At 41.5% G+C, this 19,552-nt stretch overlaps 2 protein-coding genes across 2 annotated transcripts in view; one reads left to right on the forward strand and one right to left on the reverse strand.

Annotated features, from left to right (window-relative positions):
- The window catches only part of LOC116381604 (inhibitor of nuclear factor kappa-B kinase subunit alpha-like), a 14,407-nt gene extending 10,697 nt beyond the window's left edge, over positions 1 to 3,710 (forward strand). The window contains exons 20-22 of the mRNA XM_031843888.1: positions 14 to 150; positions 1,187 to 1,286; positions 1,872 to 3,710. Of these exons, the coding sequence (XP_031699748.1) occupies positions 14 to 150; positions 1,187 to 1,286; positions 1,872 to 1,937 (303 nt within the window). The 3' untranslated portion in view covers positions 1,938 to 3,710. The remainder of the gene's footprint in view (positions 1 to 13; positions 151 to 1,186; positions 1,287 to 1,871) is intronic.
- A 3,229-nt stretch (positions 3,711 to 6,939) lies between these two features.
- LOC116381645 (disintegrin and metalloproteinase domain-containing protein 8-like) lies at positions 6,940 to 19,540 on the reverse strand. The gene is made up of 23 exons (XM_031843943.1): positions 19,438 to 19,540; positions 17,829 to 17,935; positions 17,232 to 17,305; positions 17,071 to 17,146; positions 16,540 to 16,616; positions 15,933 to 16,137; positions 15,770 to 15,835; positions 15,528 to 15,590; positions 15,278 to 15,447; positions 15,107 to 15,188; positions 14,848 to 14,990; positions 13,874 to 14,060; positions 13,497 to 13,586; positions 12,682 to 12,880; positions 11,626 to 11,728; positions 11,298 to 11,463; positions 11,136 to 11,216; positions 10,941 to 11,025; positions 10,407 to 10,527; positions 10,161 to 10,320; positions 10,037 to 10,075; positions 8,660 to 8,710; positions 6,940 to 8,400 (listed from the first exon to the last, which is right to left on the reverse strand). The coding sequence occupies exons 1-23, from the start codon at positions 19,520 to 19,522 to the stop codon at positions 8,305 to 8,307; spliced, it is 2,526 nt and encodes an 841-aa protein (XP_031699803.1). The 5' UTR covers positions 19,523 to 19,540; the 3' UTR covers positions 6,940 to 8,304.
- Positions 19,541 to 19,552: the final 12 nt, after the last annotated feature.

A 19,552-nucleotide genomic window follows, 5' to 3' on the forward strand; every position in this document is an offset into this window, starting at 1 on the left:
CCGTCTCCTCTAGGCTCAAAACTTGACCCGAAACTCGATAGCAGCGAGTCCCGAGTCGTCCAACCTGCTGCAGGTGTCTCAGTGGTCCCAGTCGGCTCAGCCAGTCAGCTCCCCACATCCCCTCACCTCCCTACCTGGGCCCAATGACAGGTAACCCATCCAGATGAATCATGTGACTCGTGAACCCCTTTGACCTTTTTCATGTTGAACTGTGTGAAAACAAACTGATCTAATATCGGTATAAGCAGAGAACACAAAATAGTTGATTGTGTAAATGTTCACCCGCTTTCAAGTCCATACCTTCAGTCAGTAATACCGACCTTTGTCCACTTGGGGGCAGCAGAAACCAGCTGTAAACACCCAACACTGACATTTTATCTCTCAACCCTCTGAACCTCAAGAAGTGTCGGTGCGTTTTTTGCTCCTCTCTGTAGCCTTGATATTTACTGCAGTATATAAATCCTGCACCTCTATGGAAACATCACAACCATGGCTAGAAGAAGAGTTTCAATGCCATAAATCACAAAAAAGACAAGAATTTCTTTGATTGTTTATTTTACAAATGATGGAATCTATTTATGCAACAAGTTGCCACAAGTGTGAACAAGGTTGGGGGAAAGAAAGGAGGCTCCGACTGCTGTAGATATTGAACTTTACATTTTTTACTGTTTTAGTTTGGGGTTCAGAGGAATAAGCGAGCTTTCCCTTAGATTCCTGTTTCTAACCCTAATATTGAATCTCCTTTTAGCTCTGTGTTTGGTCTCCACCAAGTCCTGAGGGAAATATGTCTCTGCTAAACGCTGGTGGATCACGTGACCTCCTCTCCTCTATTATACTTGATTTGTACTTTAATTTAGATGCACAGATGTTTCTGCTGATCGGTGTTCTAAAAGAAGTCCTGATCACATCCATTCACCTTCATTTGTTTAGTTTTGTTGTTCGTAAAACACGTAAAAAGCCACGTGCTTAAATACTCAATGTGTTGTGAATATTTCAATAGAGGCGTGTCCGTCGTTACGATGTGTTCACGCTGCTGTGCAGGGTTTTGTAGGTCAGTGTGTCTTGTGCTGTAGCCGGTGAAATACTGAGACCATTGTACATGTGATGGAGGTCTCATGTGATGCAGTGGTGACTAGTGTGTGTGTGTGTGTGTGTGTGTGTGTGTGTGTGTGTGTATGTGTTTCAGTGACGCTGCACCACGTCTGCTGCAGGAGAACGAGAAGTACCTCAGTCAGCTGACCAGCCTGATGCAGGAAGCGACTGACGAACAGGCCAAGAGCATCGTGGTGAGTTCCCTTGTGTTGTGATCCTGGAGTTTTTTAATGCAGCGCCGTTACATTTACATCCAACCATCGCTCGTCCAACTTTCAATCTGAACGTCTCCACACCGCGACTCAATTACCTGAAGGCAGAAACACTGAAGTTTGAAATGATTTGTTCAGTTTCTGCGCGGTTAAAGTGTAAATAAAGTCGTATCAGTGAGGGGAAAGTTACGTTTTCATAATGTTTTGCACATTGTTTCAGGTTTTGTAACGTTTTGTTTGTGATGATAGACGTTTAAATACACATTTTATAAATTAGCATTAATGATAAAGTTAAGATCACCAGACAAGAAGCAGGAAGACGTTTTCAAAATGGTTATTAAATATTAGTTCAGTGGTGTAACGGAGCACCAAATAACTAGTTCTTGATGAAAAAAATTCTTTCAATTTTATATATATATATATATATATATATATATATATATTTTATTAAAAATCGCACTAAAAGGGGAAAAGCAGCAATTCATGCACATAACAAATGATTTGTTTTAGTTTATGATGATATTTAGAGATATTGTTCTGTTAATCTGGTGGTTTTCCTCTTTCAAGGACCAAGACTGGAGCTGGACCAAATACGAAACCTTAACAACAAAGTTAAAAAAGAGAAATGCCTGAGCGTCCTTCCATCGCCGCCTGCGCTCCGACTAACACTAACGCCTGTGAGCCGCCGTCACATAAAGACTCTGATCAGTCAACACGGACTCTTAACACGGCGTCTGTCCTCTCCTACGTCTCACACGGGGGGCAGTTTGAGGAATAGTCTTGTTTTTACAAAGAAGCTGTGTCACTCTACTTTCTGTTTTTACTTTCTGCACAATATAGATCATAATAATCCATAACATCTGAGGATATTCATTATTACCGTAGTTGCAAAAAAACATATATAGCAAAAAGTGTAGCACCAGATCGGAGGGCTTGAGGTAAAGAGACCGAAACATGGGAACAAGTTCAGCCGTGTGACGTACGAGGAAACACAGGAAGTGGTTGGGGTTGTGGGGGGGGGTGAGGAGGAAATTACAGTCAAGCAAACAGCACTTTGATACTACCATGTATCCTCTCTGTAGAGACAGGCTGCAGGATATTCAGATTTACAGTTTAACTGTTCTTATCACTCATAATCGGTTTGATATGTTTCACTCTACACAGTCTGGGGTTTAGATTCTATGTCCATGTTCTTTTGATTAGTTTATTAACGTGTTCTATGTATCATAGGGGTCTTTAGTCATGATATAAGTGACAGACGTGGCTGGTCATCACGTTTCTACGTCTACAGTGTACATCTCTTTTATTATTGTCTGATACTAAGAGGTTCTGTTCGTGCTGCGTTCATGTCATAAAAGGTTCAAACTGTTTGTTTACGTTCAGAACATCTGCAGAAGATGGAACGTTTCCATCCACTGCTGTCATGTGACTATTAGGAGCTAAACGGCTCCAGTCAGGTGTCGTCAAACCACCACAGAAGAAGAAGAAGTCGTTCAAAGAGCGCCAGTTAACAGGATGTAGAAAACATGATGGAGCTAGAAGAACCATAACGAGAGAACAATAGTTCAGGTACCCGCCGCGTGATCTGGATCCACTCCAGAATGTGTCGGGTTCTTCTTTGGTCCGCTCGTCACTAAAGTCAGCCCAGTAGTAGGCGTCACATGAGGGAACCACAGTCCAAGACCTCAATGCCGTGGGGACGACGGAGTCCAGAAGTCCAGAAAACCGACATTTGACAGAGAGAGAGCGGCTGAACGAGCAACATGTGAGAAATTATTAACGGCATATTTCACTATTTTGTGACATCTGACAAACGATGAATCAATTGATCCAGTTATTAATCAGCTGATTAATTGATTTATAGTCATTCAACGGGACCGGAACTCTCCAATGACTTTCTGGTGATCTGGATTATTCGGTGTATAAAATAGTTTGTTTAATAATCCGCATAAATTCAAATAACTTAATTTATCCAACAGTCTGAAACCCAAAGAAACGATCAGTTCAGAAAACGGTCTCCGTACAATCAGTCGATTAATCGGCTGATCTCTGCAGCGCTAGTCGTTTAAGTCTTCCGTCTATGACATGAACGTGGCGTCGCACTCGCAGCACAGTCGGCGTCTTCAGTGAAATCAATGAGAGTGATTGGAAACCAGTGAGCGGTTGAATGTACTGCAGGTTCAGGTTAACGTTGGGCCTCCGAGTTGTATTTATGAAGTTCTAGTGCAATGAAAAGTTTATTTCTTTTGTATTTAAGTAACTCGAATTGTCGGTTTTCTTTCCATTTAAGTATTTGTTTCCGTCTGATGGTTTGAATCTGTCTCTGAATGTTTAATTTGTAAAGAACGTCTCTGTATAAAGATCAAATGTTTACCTGGTAATAAAATAAAATGACTTTGGCATGACTCACTCTTCGATTCATATTTAACCTTTAGAATGAATTCTAGTAACTTTCGTGATCCCTGAAGTTTTACCTCTCAACATTTGTAACAAATTGTTAGCATGCTAATATGCTAGCTAAGAGGGTGAGCATCGTGAAAAGTTAGCATGTTAGCATTGAGCTAACAGCACCTCGGAGCATAAATAAATTAAATATGTTTGTTTATACCTCTTCTCTGCTGCATCTCAGAAGGAAGTATTATCTTTATTTCTCCTATATTTATTTGATGACTTAAATTACTTTTATTAGATTATTTATATAAAATAAAACTAGTAAATTGTGATGTTATTGTAGGTTGAGCCACCAATATATAAATAATGTGATGAACACCAACAATTATAATCCAGTAATATTCTGCATGAAGAGTACCTCATGCAGAATATTTTGGTACTTCAGGTATATTTTAATGCTAATACTTTTGTACTTTAGTACGATCTTGAACGCAGGACTTTTCTTGTAACAGAGTATTTCTACACTGTCAGTGGTACTTTTACTCAAGTAAAGAATACTTTGTCTTTGAAATCAACTGTTCTCAGAGAGCAGGAACTTTATGGAGTTGAATTGTTCACAAGTTTCTTTGTTTTCTTTTAAGAAAGACGTCACGATCTGTTCAAGTTCAACTTGTAAAAGTACAGTTTGAGTTTGTCCTGGTTTAAACAGAACAATGGAGATAATGTGACTCAAGCATGTAACCAGAGAGAGAATGTCCAGTTCCTCAGCCTTCAAAGCGAGTGACTAACAGTGAGTCACAGTCTGTCTTCCTTCCTTCCTTCCTTCTCTTGAGCACTTTTAAGTATTTTCTACAACATGTGGAAGTGATTCGTAAGCAGTGTTTGATGACTTTGTTGCAGACATATGAACGAGCTTGTCAGTGATGTTCTGTGTGTTCGACATTTAAAGTGATTTATCACCGAATGTGAGCCGCGAGTCGCAGCCAGAAACCCTGAAACCACACAGACCTGTCGTGGTTTCACCTTCTTCTCTTGTTCTCGTGGATTATTCTGAAGCTGGAGTTCAAACACACAGACGGCTCCTTGTTTGACTAAATGCTCAGACCCCCTTTGAGGATGTCGTCATCGCGCATTATCTCCAGTGAGATGTGAGTGAGCAACAAGCAGAGAACGAGCCTCACTCTCTGTAAACAGTGTTTTATGAGCTGAATCATGAAGTGAATCAGAGAGAAAACACGGCCCGCATTCCTCAACCCCCTCCTCCCTCCTCCCTCCCGTCTACTTTACACTTCAATTTAGACGTCTGGGATTAGTGTGATGAGGGATTTACTCTTCGTTGGGTCTAACAAAGAGAAACGGTTGCTGTGTATTTGTTCTTTCAACTTGTGCACAAAGTCGGCTCCATCAATGTTTTTCCAAGTTTGGTGTGACCTCAACCATCCACCATCTTTTTTTTTTTTTTTTTTTTTAAATGTATTTATTCATTCGCCAGGGACAGAGCACATTTATCAACATTTCAGTTTCCACCTCAATGTACATGTGCAAGAGTTAGCTAGAGAGCTAATTCTCATCTGTAGGAGACGAATATCAGTGCAATGCAACAGCAAACACTATAGTACAACACTGTACAATACAATACATTTGGTAAGAACAATGAGAGTATGTAACGGTCGTGTCAGAGATGAGGTAGTCTGATTACTCACAATGGTTAAAGGTTATCCTCTTAACTCAATAATGAGGCGGTTTAAGACTTGCTACGTGTTGTAAGACACAGTCTGTTTGTAAAGAGACTCGATAGGTTTCAGAGTTGTCATGCTTGCTTTTTGTGAGCAGCTTGTAAAACAGTATGTAATGTGAGCAAAAGATCACAGCACGCATAGAGATAGGAGGAACTGAGACCTGATCTCCAGCAGCAGGGGAACAAAATCCCTGCAGCAGGTTTACACATCTGGTGGAAAGACTGAAACCAGGAGAGAGTAAGATCTGGTCCCTGCTGAGGATTCAGCCTCTTGTCGTGTTGTATGTATCACATGTCTGAACTTGACTGAGTCTGGAATGGAGTAAAACTAACAATGTATCTGTAATATATTTGTGGCCGTGCTGCTGATGAGAGCTGTGAGAGTCAATCAAAACAGCCCGTAAAAACGTGCTAAAACGGTCCGCGCAAAGAAATGTACTGAGATGTTTTTATGTTTGACTGATGCTGCGTTCACACCGAGGTAAGGTTGGTAATCTGGAGAAAACCAGCAAAAGTACGCTGGATTCTAAAAATGTCATCCAACCGATACATCCAGCCCGGTGTTGCCGACTCTTATCCAATTAAAGTAACTAAAAAAAAGTTGCTAAATCTAGCGAGAAAGTTGCCAAGTTATCAACACTAAATGGCTACATGGCTGTAGTGAGTACTGTTAGTACTCACTACAGTACTAGTTCTGTATAGTAGTATAATAGTACTGTTACCACGATCCAAATGACAATCGTCCAACAAATCATGTTTTTGTTTCACCCTGTTCTGTTCCTATCTGAAGAAAATTCCGTTATCTTGTTGTCAGCGCTGATAACGACGTGACTAAGACGAGGAGCGCTTGAGAAACACTTCATGTCGACTCGGTGGAAATGTAGCAACGCGTCGCTGTTTCGATGCTTTTGTCGCTCGTAGTGTGAAGACCAGAGTCTAGTCGCTCTGTGTGAGGCTTTACTCAAACAGCAGAGCTGATGGGGATGTTATTCATGCTGGACGTATTTTTTATTGGATAAATTAAAGTATTTGACCTGATGATGTCGCCAGAAAAGTAATTCCAGTTCATCCTATCTGAGCCAACATTTCATGGCGATCCATCCAATAGTTGTGGAGACATTTTACCCAAAAATCTACAAATGTGAATCTCACTGTGGCGCTGGAGGAAAAAGCCAGTAGGATGCATCCTCTGGGGAACATGAATGCAGACTCTTACTGCTAACTTTCCTTGAAATTTCTTGTTTTTTTTTCCCCATGAGAACTCTTGAGTCTGTGTTAAAGTGGAAACAACCAAATCCCATCATCCTTTGTGTCCGACTGGAGCAGGAAACCCAGATGATGGGAGCTCCACGTCTGACTCACTCTGACCCGTTTCCTTTAGCGTCCCACCAGAGACCAGGGAATACCGATGAACTGGTAACTGATGTGTTTTGCTGGGAAGCACAATAGAACATTTCTCGGTAGGTTAATAAATATGTTACAGAGAAGTAAACACAACGGGCTTTATTGAGAAAAATGAAACTTTTAATGATTTTGCAATTCACATAAATACATTTCTGAAGAAAAAACAGCAGATACCAATGCAACATACTTTTGTAATGAAGTGCACTATATTTGTTGCAGAGGCCTCTCGTGGGAATTCATTTACTTTTTACATTCATTCAGTCGCGACGGATTAACAAAATATTATCGCTCCAAACTCAAGTTTTCAGACCATTCGGTGATATCCTGCTGGTTTAACCACCAAGCTATGAACCAGTGACTGCTGCCTTAGAAACATAAAAGTGCAGTAAAACAACAACAACAACTACTTGTTCCTCGAGGCTCCGTCACACACCTCCCCTCGAGACCAGAAGCTGAACCACAGTAAACTATTACTAGTAGTAATCTGAATACTGTGAGTACCATTCGTAGGTTTTCAAGTACAGTGCAAAAAAAGCGGTACAAAATGAACCTTGTAGGCACAGACTGGCTTTGGACACAGCTTAGGGACTGTATGGAAACGAATAGTGTGTGTGGAGGACAACTGAGGCTCTGCTCAGCTTTATTTAACTATTATATTGGAGAAAAAGGGTTCCTGCTTCGTCAGCACTGTTGCAATCGTTTGCGCTGCTAGCAATAATGGATTACAGGTATCGTTTGATTTGAGAAATGTTGATACTACTTGGTACTGGGTTGTCTCGTAGTAGCGATACCCGGCCCTAGCTTTAATCAATATTTGTATATTATCAATGTATGAAATGACTACGTGAAAGGTGTCTCTGGTCGTGATGAACCGAGATCTTTTCGGAGCTTTATCGTGAGTTTCAGCTCATAGTTTATTCTGTTTCTCTCATCGCCTCGTTTTCAGAGGAAAAAGCTCTAAAAAGCTGCCGTACTCTACCTGCTGAGCAGCAAACAGCAGACAGACTTAGTTAGTCTAGCTGGTGAGCATAGCGGAGCATGTAGCAGCTAAAAAAAACCAGATATTTGGTGGTGGAGACCAAAAACAGAGCTACAAACCAAACGTCACATTAATGATCATGACATCCCAGACGTTCCAGCCTCTCTGTTTTCTCAGATTAGAAAATGCTTCTTAGAATAACACACAACCCTTCACACACTAATCATTTTCATACGGTCCCTTGCACAGACATTAAATAAACATTTAAAAAGTACTATTTTCATGTGAGCACCACTCTGCTCACGCTGTCATGAGACAACTTCAAAAGTGTTTTTCCCACAGCTGCTGTGAAGCTGTTTGTCATCGGAGACATTCTCAGTCAGCCATCTTTAAGACAAAGAGTCAACTTCTCCAGACTCTTTGATCGCTCTCTTTCTAAATGTGTAACCACACGCTGGATGTGAAACACGATTCTTTCAGTGAGACGTTCACGTGGGTCTGTGAAATCGTGGCTTCGCTGGGAGCCGAGGAGGGCTGGGTTTGACCGGAGGGATGGGAGGAGGAGGAGGTTTGGCTGCAATACACTGGAAAACAAAAGATGCATTTTAGGCACTGTTATAAATATCACGTTGCTACTTGTGAATTAATGTGGTGGCTTTGAGTCATGACAGAAAACATGTTGCAGCAGCACAAGAAACTGTCTCAACTGATGAAGACGCTGGAGCCGACAAATGTTTGGCTTCTCTTTTGCTTCACAAACTTATTTAAATTATGAATCGATCATCAGAACTGTTGATTGGTCAGCTTCACCGCTGAGCAGTGAGAGCAGCAGAAGTGACTCACCTGAGCTTTACTCAGAGGAGGTAACGGTTTAGATGGAGGTACAGGTTTTGTCTGGTGAAGAAGAAGAAGATATTTGTGTTTAATCATAGTTGTATTCAGAGTCTGGTGGTATTCTATATATTACTTATTAACAAATCTCATGAAAAGACCAAAACCAACAGGGAATGTATAAAAGTAGTGTGTGTGTATCATTCTTCCTCTGACCCTCACAATCATATCTATTGGCCCAAGTATGCGAGCACATACATACATATGTATATATAATATATATTTATATTAAGCACCAATGACCAACAACATTTTTTAAATAAATGTCTATAAATAAAAAGCGTTCTATAAGTAAATACTGCGTGTATGTCCATGGACTGTATGAGTACGTACAGTGTGTGCATGTAAATATGTCTCTACTGTAAATAAAGTGTGGGACTTATTAAACTAGGATTATGTATCCCTCCACCAACCAATGAAGTCACAGTTTACATTCATGTTTGTCCAAAATGTCATCACTTCATTTTATCCTTTTAGACATTTGTGTGAAATTTTCATAATTAGCGTATCAGTTCTTGAGTTATGGCCAATAAACATGTTTTGTGAGGTCACACTGACTTTTGACCACAAACAATCTAATCCGTTCGTCCTTGAGCTCCTGGTGGACATTTGTGCCAAGTTTAAAGAAGTTCCCTCCGGGCGTTCTTGAGATGACGTGTTCACCAGCAAACTAATTGTGCATCAGAAAGTGTCAAATGATCGTCTTCAATAGCAGCAGTGGCTAAACTGTTGTTGGAGGGTTTTTGACACCAGAGTGACGGTCTGAAGGGAGAATCTGTTTTTGAATCTGGTTGTTTTGGCGTACAGTGATCGCCATTGATGTCCATTAAAAACACATCAATGAGCCTCACTGTCGCTCCTTCATCACCACCAACACACTAGTTTATTCTGACTCAAGCACACATATAAACACCAACTAGAGCACCACATGTGGATTCATCCACCGCTGAAAATAGCCCCAAAACAAATGCACTATTTACTCCTGTTTACTGTAATAAAAACTACAGTTAGCAGCTGTTTTTGGAAATTATTCAGACTTTTTAAAAATTAAACTACATATTTGTGATGTGCTGCGTTAAAATGAATGTTGTACTGAGCGACACATTGTCGGTTTTGGTCGTTTCGTGGGATTTGTTTACAGTAATCAAACCACAGACCTTCCCTTTCTGACCAGTTGCTCACCACGTGTCTGAGTACAGATATTTATCTCCATGTTTTATCAAAGTCTCTGAACTTCAGCAGACTAAAGTCGCCGACTCTGAATGCGATCCTCAGTCTGCATTATGCAGCGACTGATCACGTTGCAAGTTGTTTTAGTTTAAAGCTTACCGGCTCAGTTTGCGGCGCTGAGGAGAGTTTCTTCGGTGGCTGGAAGAAGAAAGCGGTTCATGAGTGTCTGTTATTTGCATTTTAATCGCGTCATCTGTGAATACGTGATGCATGCCGTCTGTACCTGAGGAGCAGCTCTGCTGGGACTCACGGTGACGATCGGAGGAGCGCAGGCTTGTGTTGCTGTCGACTCCATGAAGGTGGGCGGACTGATCTGAGGTCTGTCTTTCACACTTTGCTCCTGAAACATGGGGTTCAGCCGGTCTGGAGCCGAGTGCACTTTCCTGTGAAAAGAAGGAAACGTATATTCAGCTGGTGAAGTCTGAGACGAACACAAAGGAGACGAATATGAGGGGATGCATCCGGCCACCTTTTGGAGGTGTAGTTGTCCATGTTGTCCTTCTTGCAGCACAGCAGTCCTGCAGTCACTGCAGCGATCAGCAGGAGGATGGAGACGGCCGCACACACTCCAGCTATTATACCACTCTGATCTGCAGGCGGTGAGGAAAGTGTTGTACACCGTGTACCAAAGTATTTCAAAACTTCTGCCCGCAAAGTGTCTCTTCTTCCTTCTTTTTTAGCAGTTTTAGCTGTTTACTGTGACGACCGAATAGTTGCACAATCACTGAGCAAACTGTCATATCTCACGTGAAAGGCCACTACTGATGTTCTATCGGTTTATAAGTTGATAGTCTGGGGATTAAGATAAAAGGTTTTTAGATCTCCAGCATCAGGAAAACTTGATTAGGTCGATGCTGGAAGAAGTAGGAGCTCATAATGAATCATTCATGTTTCTTACTGGAGGAATGACTCATCAGGTGTGACCTGTGTTTGTGTGAGTGCTGCTCACTGAGAGCTGACGGTCTGAACAGACCACACAGTGTGCTGTCGTGAGGTCCTGTACCTTGAGGTAAATCTGCATACTGGATCTCACAGTACGGTGGAGCCCAGCCAGGATGACAGTGGCACTCTTTCTTGTGATTACACACCTGAGGATCAAACGCAACAACATTCATCTAAACAGCCGAGTCCAGAACAACTTTTGTCAGATTCAAAACAGCTGCACGACATTTTTTAAACCCTGGAAAAAACAACTCACCCCATTGTTGTTGCATTTCTTTTCACAATCGCCCTTTTTCCCGTAAACAGACAGATCCACACATCTGCTGCCGAGGCAAACCTGCGAACAAATGTTTGATTCTGAGCAAAACGTCCAACAGCAGTAACATAACGAAGGCGTAACGTGTCTCCCCGCTCTAACCTTGTTGGGTCCACATCTGGTTCCGTTGGGCACCATGTCCATGTTTCTGGTCTTATCGTCGTCCACAGCCAGTTTACATTCGATGCTGTACACGGTGTACGCTGCCCTTTTACCTGTGATGGACTCGCCCCCTCCTCCACAAAACATAGATCCACACTTAAGATTCCTGCAAAACAAAAAGGACAAATTGATCAAAAACTAGCTTCAAACATACAACATTTCATGTGTTCTTTTGCTACTTTTCAGTGCTGGTGCTGGCTTATTTTATGTGCTTATTTTTGTGATAAACTTTTGGACAGAAAGCGAGCCAGACTACGATGATACGTACGGTGCAGCGCAGGGGATGTAGCCCAATTTGTTCCTCCCACAGTTAGCGCCTTCTTCGCCCCGCCTGTTCAGGTTGAAACACACGTTTGATCCCACTTTGGCCCCTGAGGAGAAAAGATATTCATAGTTAACCTTTTGAATTATGGCGTATTCAGGAAAAAATAGATGAAAAGTAAGAGAAGATAAAGTTGTACCCCTGACAAAAAAATCCAGACAAAACATACAAAGTCAACATCAACTCTCTGAGTCACAAATTTGACTTAAGTCAGTATATTTTTCGGGGAAATGTGTATAAAATGATGCACAAGACATCCAGAATATTTCCGTTACACGGAGCGGTGCAGCGTACAGACGAGGAGTCTTGGGTTTGCTGAGCGGATACAGAATCGAACTGAAGAACCAAAGCAAAGAATCTGTGTGTTCTTCGCGTATCTCGAGAAACGTTCATCCGATCTGCTTCATACTTGGTGGGTGTTTTATTGGGAACCCCGGGAGGGCTTTGTCGAATTTGGTGCAATTGGGACACGCAACACCTTAAATATTAATAAACACACAACATATAGATACTTGTACTGTATGGAAATGATTCAGGATAGCCCAAGTGTAGAGATTGAATGTGATGCAGCAGAGCAGTGCAGCGACACCAGCAGCCGGAGGTGACAAAGTACAGTAGAGAAAAGATTCGATTTTTATCAGCGTTATTTTAAACCAATAAAAATGTGCCCGATACCAAAACTGGAGGACATCTCCATATATGATACTGTCAGATAGTATGGGTTCAAGCACAAGAGATGGATTAAAATTGTCTTTTTAAATACTCACGTCTTCTGTAGATGTAGAGACTCTGCTATATTTCTGTGAGAGTGCTATTCATCAAACCTTCTGTAGTCCTTTTATATAATACAACTGCACAACACTGAAGAGGCCTTTCTTAGAAACAGACGTTTCCACCATGTGACGGTGAAATTTACTGAGACTACTAGAAACAGACTCATGGAGGCTCGGCTTCCTCTTTTGAAGAGAAAACAGTGAAACAGTGTCTTTGTGTGGAGGGTACCTGGTCCAAACAGCCTCCAGCAGTGCTGCTCATGTGTGGGGCATTGTCCGTTGTAGCAGTAGCCCTGGGCCTGGTCGTAGCAGGGTTTGCCGTTCATCTCAAAGCCGTCTTCGGGACACTCCTCCGACGCTCCGGTGCAGTACTCAGACAGGTCGCAGTCCCCGGCTGACTCTCTGCACACACTTCCAGCCTGTTTGAACTGTGGGTTAAAGCACATTTCAGGTGATTTTTGTGGATAAAACAGTATATGTAATTAGCTATGTCATATTGCATGACTTCTAGTCTTTGAAACTGTCATTTGAGGAAGGATGTGGTGAAGTACATAACATGGAAACAGCAGGACATCGCCCTCTGTTTCCTGTTATTATGGAACTGCTGTTTTAATGTCCTCAGTTATTAGCCAGACGCAGGGTGTGTCTGTATGTTTGGTCCAGACTGAAATATCTCAGATTCTACTGGATGGATTGGCACAAAGCTTTGTTTAGACATTTATGATCCCCAGAGGATGAATTCTAAAGACTTGACCTTTCCTTTAGTGCCAGCATGAGGTTCACATCTGCGGTTCTGAGTGAACCAATATTGGATGGATTGCCATAAAATATGACATATTCAAGTCCCCCCTCTGGATAAATTCTCATAACTTTGGTAATCCCGAAACCTTTTCAAAGTTTTTATTCGTCTAATACTTTGGTTTATGACCAAATACCTGCAAAATCAATGACGTCCCATCAGCCTCATCTGTGCTTTGGGTGCTAATTAGCAAATACTAGCGCGCTTACACACTTTAAGAGCTACATTAATGGGAGCTGAAGTACCTGGCAGTTGTCACAGCATTGTCCATGAGCACACTGGGATCCTTCAGTCAGGCGACATGTTGAGGCGTCACAACACGGGTTCTTGCATTCCTACAGAAAAACATAGTTTTTCAGTTTTTCAGTTTTTCAGAACAGATCAGATTTAAATCTCCCACACAAGCAGCATCTCTGCCAAGAATGTTGTCTCTCTGCTGTGAGCAAACAGGAAAACTATTTTTCTTTTTTGAAGCCAATCTCCAGCTTGGCATGCTCTGAATCACAAGTGCCTCATTCTCCTTTTATTAGCTCACAGGAAACCACACCAGTCAGCTAAAACAGAGATCCTAAATAGTATCGTTCCTCACCGAAGGATATAATTAAACTTTCCAAGGTTTTACCTCCACAGTGCCGCAGTCACACTCCTCTCCAGGGTCCAGCAGGGCGTTGCCGCAGCTCGGGCCCGCGGCGATGCTCCGACTGGAGCTGGGTTTGAACAAGCAGCTGGGCTGAGCTCGCTCCATGAACTCAGCGAGCTGCTCCACGCTGCAGCTGCTGAAGAACCCCGGGAACGCTTGATTTCCTGTCCTGAAGAGGAGCAAAGAGATTTCTGATTTAAGATAGAGCTTAAACCAGTACATACACAACTATGGGCATTCATTTGCAGCTGTGACGGCCTCCACTCTCCTGGTTTCAGTCTTTCCACCAGACGTTGAACCTGCTGCAGGGATTTGCTCCCATTCGGCCACATGAGACACACGTTGGCCATGTCTGTGTACATCCAACGTTTTCTAACCACGCGGACGTGGGTGGACGGAGAAACTGGAGAACTTTGAGCAGCTTTGAGAATGTCGCTTTGCTTCGAGGAGAAACCCGCACGGAGTACAAAAGATCCAAACGTTTCCTCGTCAGGATCCAGAGTCAGCTCACGTCCATGGGAACGTTCTTGCAGAAAGTATAACCGAGGCTTTGGTGAGGTCCAGCATTGATGTTGGTGATCATGTCCGGCTCACAGTCCAGTTCACCCTGAAGGTGTTGGATGGTTGAGGTCAGGACTCTGAGCAGTTCTTCTACACCAAACTCGGGAAACCATTACTATGTGAAGCTGGCTTTTTGGACCGTGGATTTTAATGTTGAAACAGGAAAGAGACGAACACAAACTGCTGGAAGAACTCCATCATCTGTAGCCGGGTGGTTTCCCTGAATTGGAGCTGAAGTGGCTCAAACCAAGGACAGGGCTTTGTGTGCAGACTGTGCTTTTGCCACATATTGTGTATGTACAAACTGAAATGATGTTCTGGCTGAAATATGATACTGTTTTGTACCTTGCAAAAGTAAATATAAGCTGCAGCAAGACAGACCTAAAGGTCCTCACCTGAGCTTCTCTGCCATCACACAGTTCCCACTGCTGTAAGATGGACCGCACAGACAACCTGCAGCGTCATGGGACAAGCCGAAGTTATGTCCCATCTCATGAGCGATGGTGGAGGCGAGGCCTATTGGGTTGTCATGATGATCCTGAAAGAGAAATGCACTTCCTAAATTAAGCAGGATGTTATTGTAATGTATCCGTAAACTCCCCTCATCTCCAGTTGTTAAAGGATTCATGCAAGGGAAGTCGGTTTTTTTAATACCTGATTGACTCCACCTGAGTTTCCAGTGCACATGGCGAACTTATTCGCCAGTCCGACTGTATCGCCGTCAAAATCTTTGCCACTGTTGAGGGAAAAACAGTCAAACATCAGGTCAAACCGGCAGCATCGCTTTGTTCAGCATCTGCACAGACGTCTAAGGCCGGTCCTCACGTCACAAACTGGGCATTGTCGTGGTTCTCCCTCTGCAGCAGATCGGCCTGTCGCCACAGGAGGAAATTGTCCAGGGTGGTCTCCGAATTAATGTCTACGTCAATGTAGTCTCTCTGCGTCCAAATCTCCAAGCCCACCAGCATGACGCGGATGTTCAGAGGTCGATACAGCTGCAGGCAGAGGAGGAGACGTTACTCAGGAGTGAAGGTGCCGAGAGCTGTTGGTTAAGAGCTTCCACAACAAACATTACCTTGTCAACGTGATTTATAGCTCCGAGAACACGGGATCTAGTCTGGCTTCCATACATCTGATACTAGAAGAAGAGAAGACACCAACACGATCAGATTCATTCATCAACCTGCTGACATGACAATCATTTCTACGCTATCGACCTATCTTAAGATTTATGGAGAGGACCTCAATCATTTTGACGTTACTGATCCAGGTCCCTGACTTTACCTGCTGCCAAATTGTCGGAATTTAAATATTTACCTCAATATTGTCCACGACCACAAACAGCTCCACAAACTTCTGTGGACCTGCGATGGGTTTAGTTTTCTGATGGAAAAAAGGAAACAGAAAGAAATACAACGTTCACAACGATGTTCATGAATGGATAAACCGTAAACCATAAAACCGTCCCCATGTCACCTACCCACGATCTGGACCTGAAGATGCCAGCGACCCGGGGGCCCTGGTCCTGGTCCTGGTCGTACGGCGTGGTGGCGTTGGGGGAGGAGCCACAGCCGGGCCTGTCTCTGATCTTCAGGTTCTCCTGTCTGTAAACTGCATGGTCACCGTCATCAGTCTGTCCCAGAGGCTCGATCAAGTAAACCTGCTGCCGGGATCTCACGAAGCCACTGCAAGCACAGGAAACAAGAAGACGAGCGCTTCATTTGTAAAAAATAAACATGATCGAACAGACGAATGGAAATTATTCAGTTCTCCACAGAGTGTCGACACAGATCGATCAATCTGTTCTGTATACCTACAAGCTTCCTGCAAGGCAACTCTAAAAGACACGATTCAAAGTGGCTTAAATAAGGAAAATAAATTCATCAGAACAATATTTAAAGACAATAAAAAGGAAAATAAAAGACTAGAAATCCAGTTATTGTGCAGGTACAGCGTACTTACGCAGACTTCAAAAACTAACCGATTACTAAATATCATGAAGCAACACATTTCACAAATATCTGAGAAACTCTTACTGGAGATAATGTAAGCGGAAAATTACAAAAAGGAAGTTTGAATGTTCTTACCTAATGCCTGAACAAATCCCAACGCTGACTGAAGAGTCCTCCGTGCCTTCAAGGTGGCCGTGATAGTAGCAGTGCTCCTGCACGGAAACACACTCATCACATTGAAGACATCGGCGTGTTCGCTTACTCTCAAAGGCTTTCTGTGTTTTTATACGACTTTATGAATCAATCAGGAGCGTTTGATCTTTATCACGTTGGGTTCACTTAAACTCTCTCATTATGTAACTTTGAGGACAAAGTACTCAGGTTTCCAGATACAAATGTAAATATTTCTGTGTATTTGCTATAATGTGACATTTTAAATATTAATTTCTGTGCAGGAAAAAACACCCAGATCTTACACACTGCACCTTTAAATCTCTTGATTATCTTTTATAATGAATCCATATATTTTTTTTAATTAAATGTCAAACAATGGAGAAAAAACACCTTATTTCCAAACTATCAACGACGTTATTAAAATGTCATGTTACCTGTGTGTTCATGCGTCTTCATTTAAAGCTTCAGAGGTAAATGAAATCAAAGTCTCACCTCGTTTGGAGACGTCCTCACCCGTTTTCCATCTTCTGAATAATGTGTTTCAGTGAAGCCTCTCCCAATGAGATTCCTGTAAAATATAAAATATATACTATTGCGATATATATATATTTTTAAAGATTAAATTTAAGTTTCATTTAAAAAACGGTGTTAACCTGTTTTTCTCCAGGTGAATTGTGTGTTTCCTCCCTTCAATGAGCAACTCGTACTGAACCTCATCAGGATAAAGCTGTTTGAAAAATGTCCGTCAGTCACAAAACAACTATTGATCAAAATAGAAATGAGATCATTTTGCAGTTCAGGGAGAAGTTCTCTCATCCACTCGGGTAAAAGAAATACAGCAAAACCACAGTAATGTAAAAGTGCAGAATCTCTCTTTTATTGTAAATGATATATAATGAATTATTGTTACTTATGCTCACATGTGAAAGTAGCATTTTAATGTTATAAAGCTGTATATAGTTATTTAGTATTTTAAGTACATTTACTCTGCACCTGTATACTACTTTGTGCTAATACTACATCACATTTCAGAGGGAAGTATTTTTTACTAACTACTTCTAGCTGCAGCAGTACAACCCTGTATGCACAGTAATGAATCAGTAATAATAATAATTCACTGACAGAATAATCTTTACGGACATTTTGCTGTCCACACTTCTGTAGCTGCACTAAAGTGACATTTTGAACATTGTTCACATTCTAGCAGCTGATCACACATATTCCTGACGTGATGTCTCAGGTGAGGTCACCTGGTGGTCCTGCAGGCTCCTCCTCGGTCTCCCCTGAAGCCTCTGAGGTGTGACCACCTCGTACTTCTCCACGTGAGACAACATCCCCGAAGTCTGCACGACACAAACTACACACGGCAACAAAACACCGTTATTTAACATTCACACTGAATATGTGAAGTAACTTAAATCTGCCTTTCAATCTGTTTGACAGACGAGATGTAATTAACACTTCCTGTTTATATTTCCTCTTTTCAGCGGTGCAAAGTACTTAAGGACAGTTTTGATGTACTTTTACTTTACTTAAGTATATCCAATTTATACTACTTAATACTTCTCTAGTCCTAAAAACACAATTTGAATCTTCTTGCTCAGGATAATAACTTGTTATTATCTTTTTAAATCGTCTTTCAGGAGCTTGAAGGCTCCATAATGTAACTCTGACTGGAGCCCAGTCTGCATGCTGAGTACTTTACATTTGATACTTCAAATACATTTAGCTGGTAATACTTCGGTACTTTTACTTGAGTACAATTCAGACCTGTTACTTTCAGTATTTTTACAGTGTGGTCGGCCTTTTGTTACTTTTACTTACAGTGGAAATCTTAAAGATTTCAGTTTAAATAAATCTCTGTAAAGTCACCATCTCTAATGTTCCACTGATTAAAGTATCGCAATATTTATATATTTCAGTATTACAACCTGTGTCTGTGCTGACATTACCCCAAAAAACATTGATTACACACAAAAATTAGAACTACGCACTCAATTCTGAACACTTGGAGCAAATGCATCAACAGAAATAATCCAAATTGCTGAACTCTAAACACAACTACGGTGTGAACGCTGGATAAACGTGAAGCAATGGGAATAGTTGGAAAAGGGTTCAAATCGTATGAATGTCATTGAAATGACGAATAACACCAATAATCTATAAAATAATGACTTTAAGTAAATTGTTTTATTATTATTAATATGGTTTATTTGTCTTAACAAAGAAAATAGTGAAGACACTCATAGAGCACGAAATACATTAAACAAAGTTCAAAACTTATCCGTAGAATCAAAACAGCATCAAACAAAAGGATAAAATCAAATCATTAGAACACCAGAGATAAAAACAACACTATCACCTGTAGGGAATTTAGCAACAACATCACAGGACCCACTAGATAAAGAGTGAGAGGCCTGCAGGATATCAGCTTCTCTGGAACCTGATTTAATGCGTCTAAGTTTTAGAGAATTAAAAAGGCGAGAGGTGTCCTTTAAAACTCCAATATTTATGGAGTTTAAATGAAATAAAATGAATATATTAGACATTTTTTAAATAGTTTTATAATGAGAAAGTCTCTGGTGCTTTCCTTAGAATAATAATGGTGATTTCCGCCCGTTTTAAGGTGGAGGACATTTACACTCTTAAGAATGTGTAGCTGTCCATTTGTTTTATTGTTGTTAATAACCAAAAAACATTAAAACAACAACAAATACTTTTTTTTATGCAGTTTCCCAAACAACATGATTAATGTTATTATAATAAGCGACAACCTTTTCCTGTTCAAACATCCTTCAACTTTTCTAATGTCGGGAAACTCTCACAATAAAACTATTTATGATATAATTGAACACTTACCCCACATCAGCCACAGTGAGACCATGTTCACCCCCACGATGGTGCGCTCTGCTCGGTCACCTCCGCTCATCTCACCGTGAATCATCGATAAGAGCTCTTCCGAAGAAAGCTCCTC

This window comes from Anarrhichthys ocellatus, unplaced genomic scaffold, assembly GCF_004355925.1.
Source record: "Anarrhichthys ocellatus isolate YVR2014 unplaced genomic scaffold, GSC_Weel_1.0 scaffold4, whole genome shotgun sequence".
Lineage (NCBI taxonomy): Eukaryota > Metazoa > Chordata > Actinopteri > Perciformes > Anarhichadidae > Anarrhichthys > Anarrhichthys ocellatus.

Excerpts from the sequence above, each read along its gene's own strand:
- LOC116381645 (XM_031843943.1), bottom strand. The coding sequence starts at position 19,522 with ATGATTCACGGTGAGATGAGCGGAGGTGACCGAGCAGAGCGCACCATC. Across the intron at positions 17,147-17,231 it reads ATTCACCTGGAGAAAAACAG|GAATCTCATTGGGAGAGGCT; the intron begins GTTAACACCGTT and ends TATATTTTACAG. Across the intron at positions 16,138-16,539 it reads GGGATTTGTTCAGGCATTAG|TGGCTTCGTGAGATCCCGGC; the intron begins GTAAGAACATTC and ends CTGTGCTTGCAG.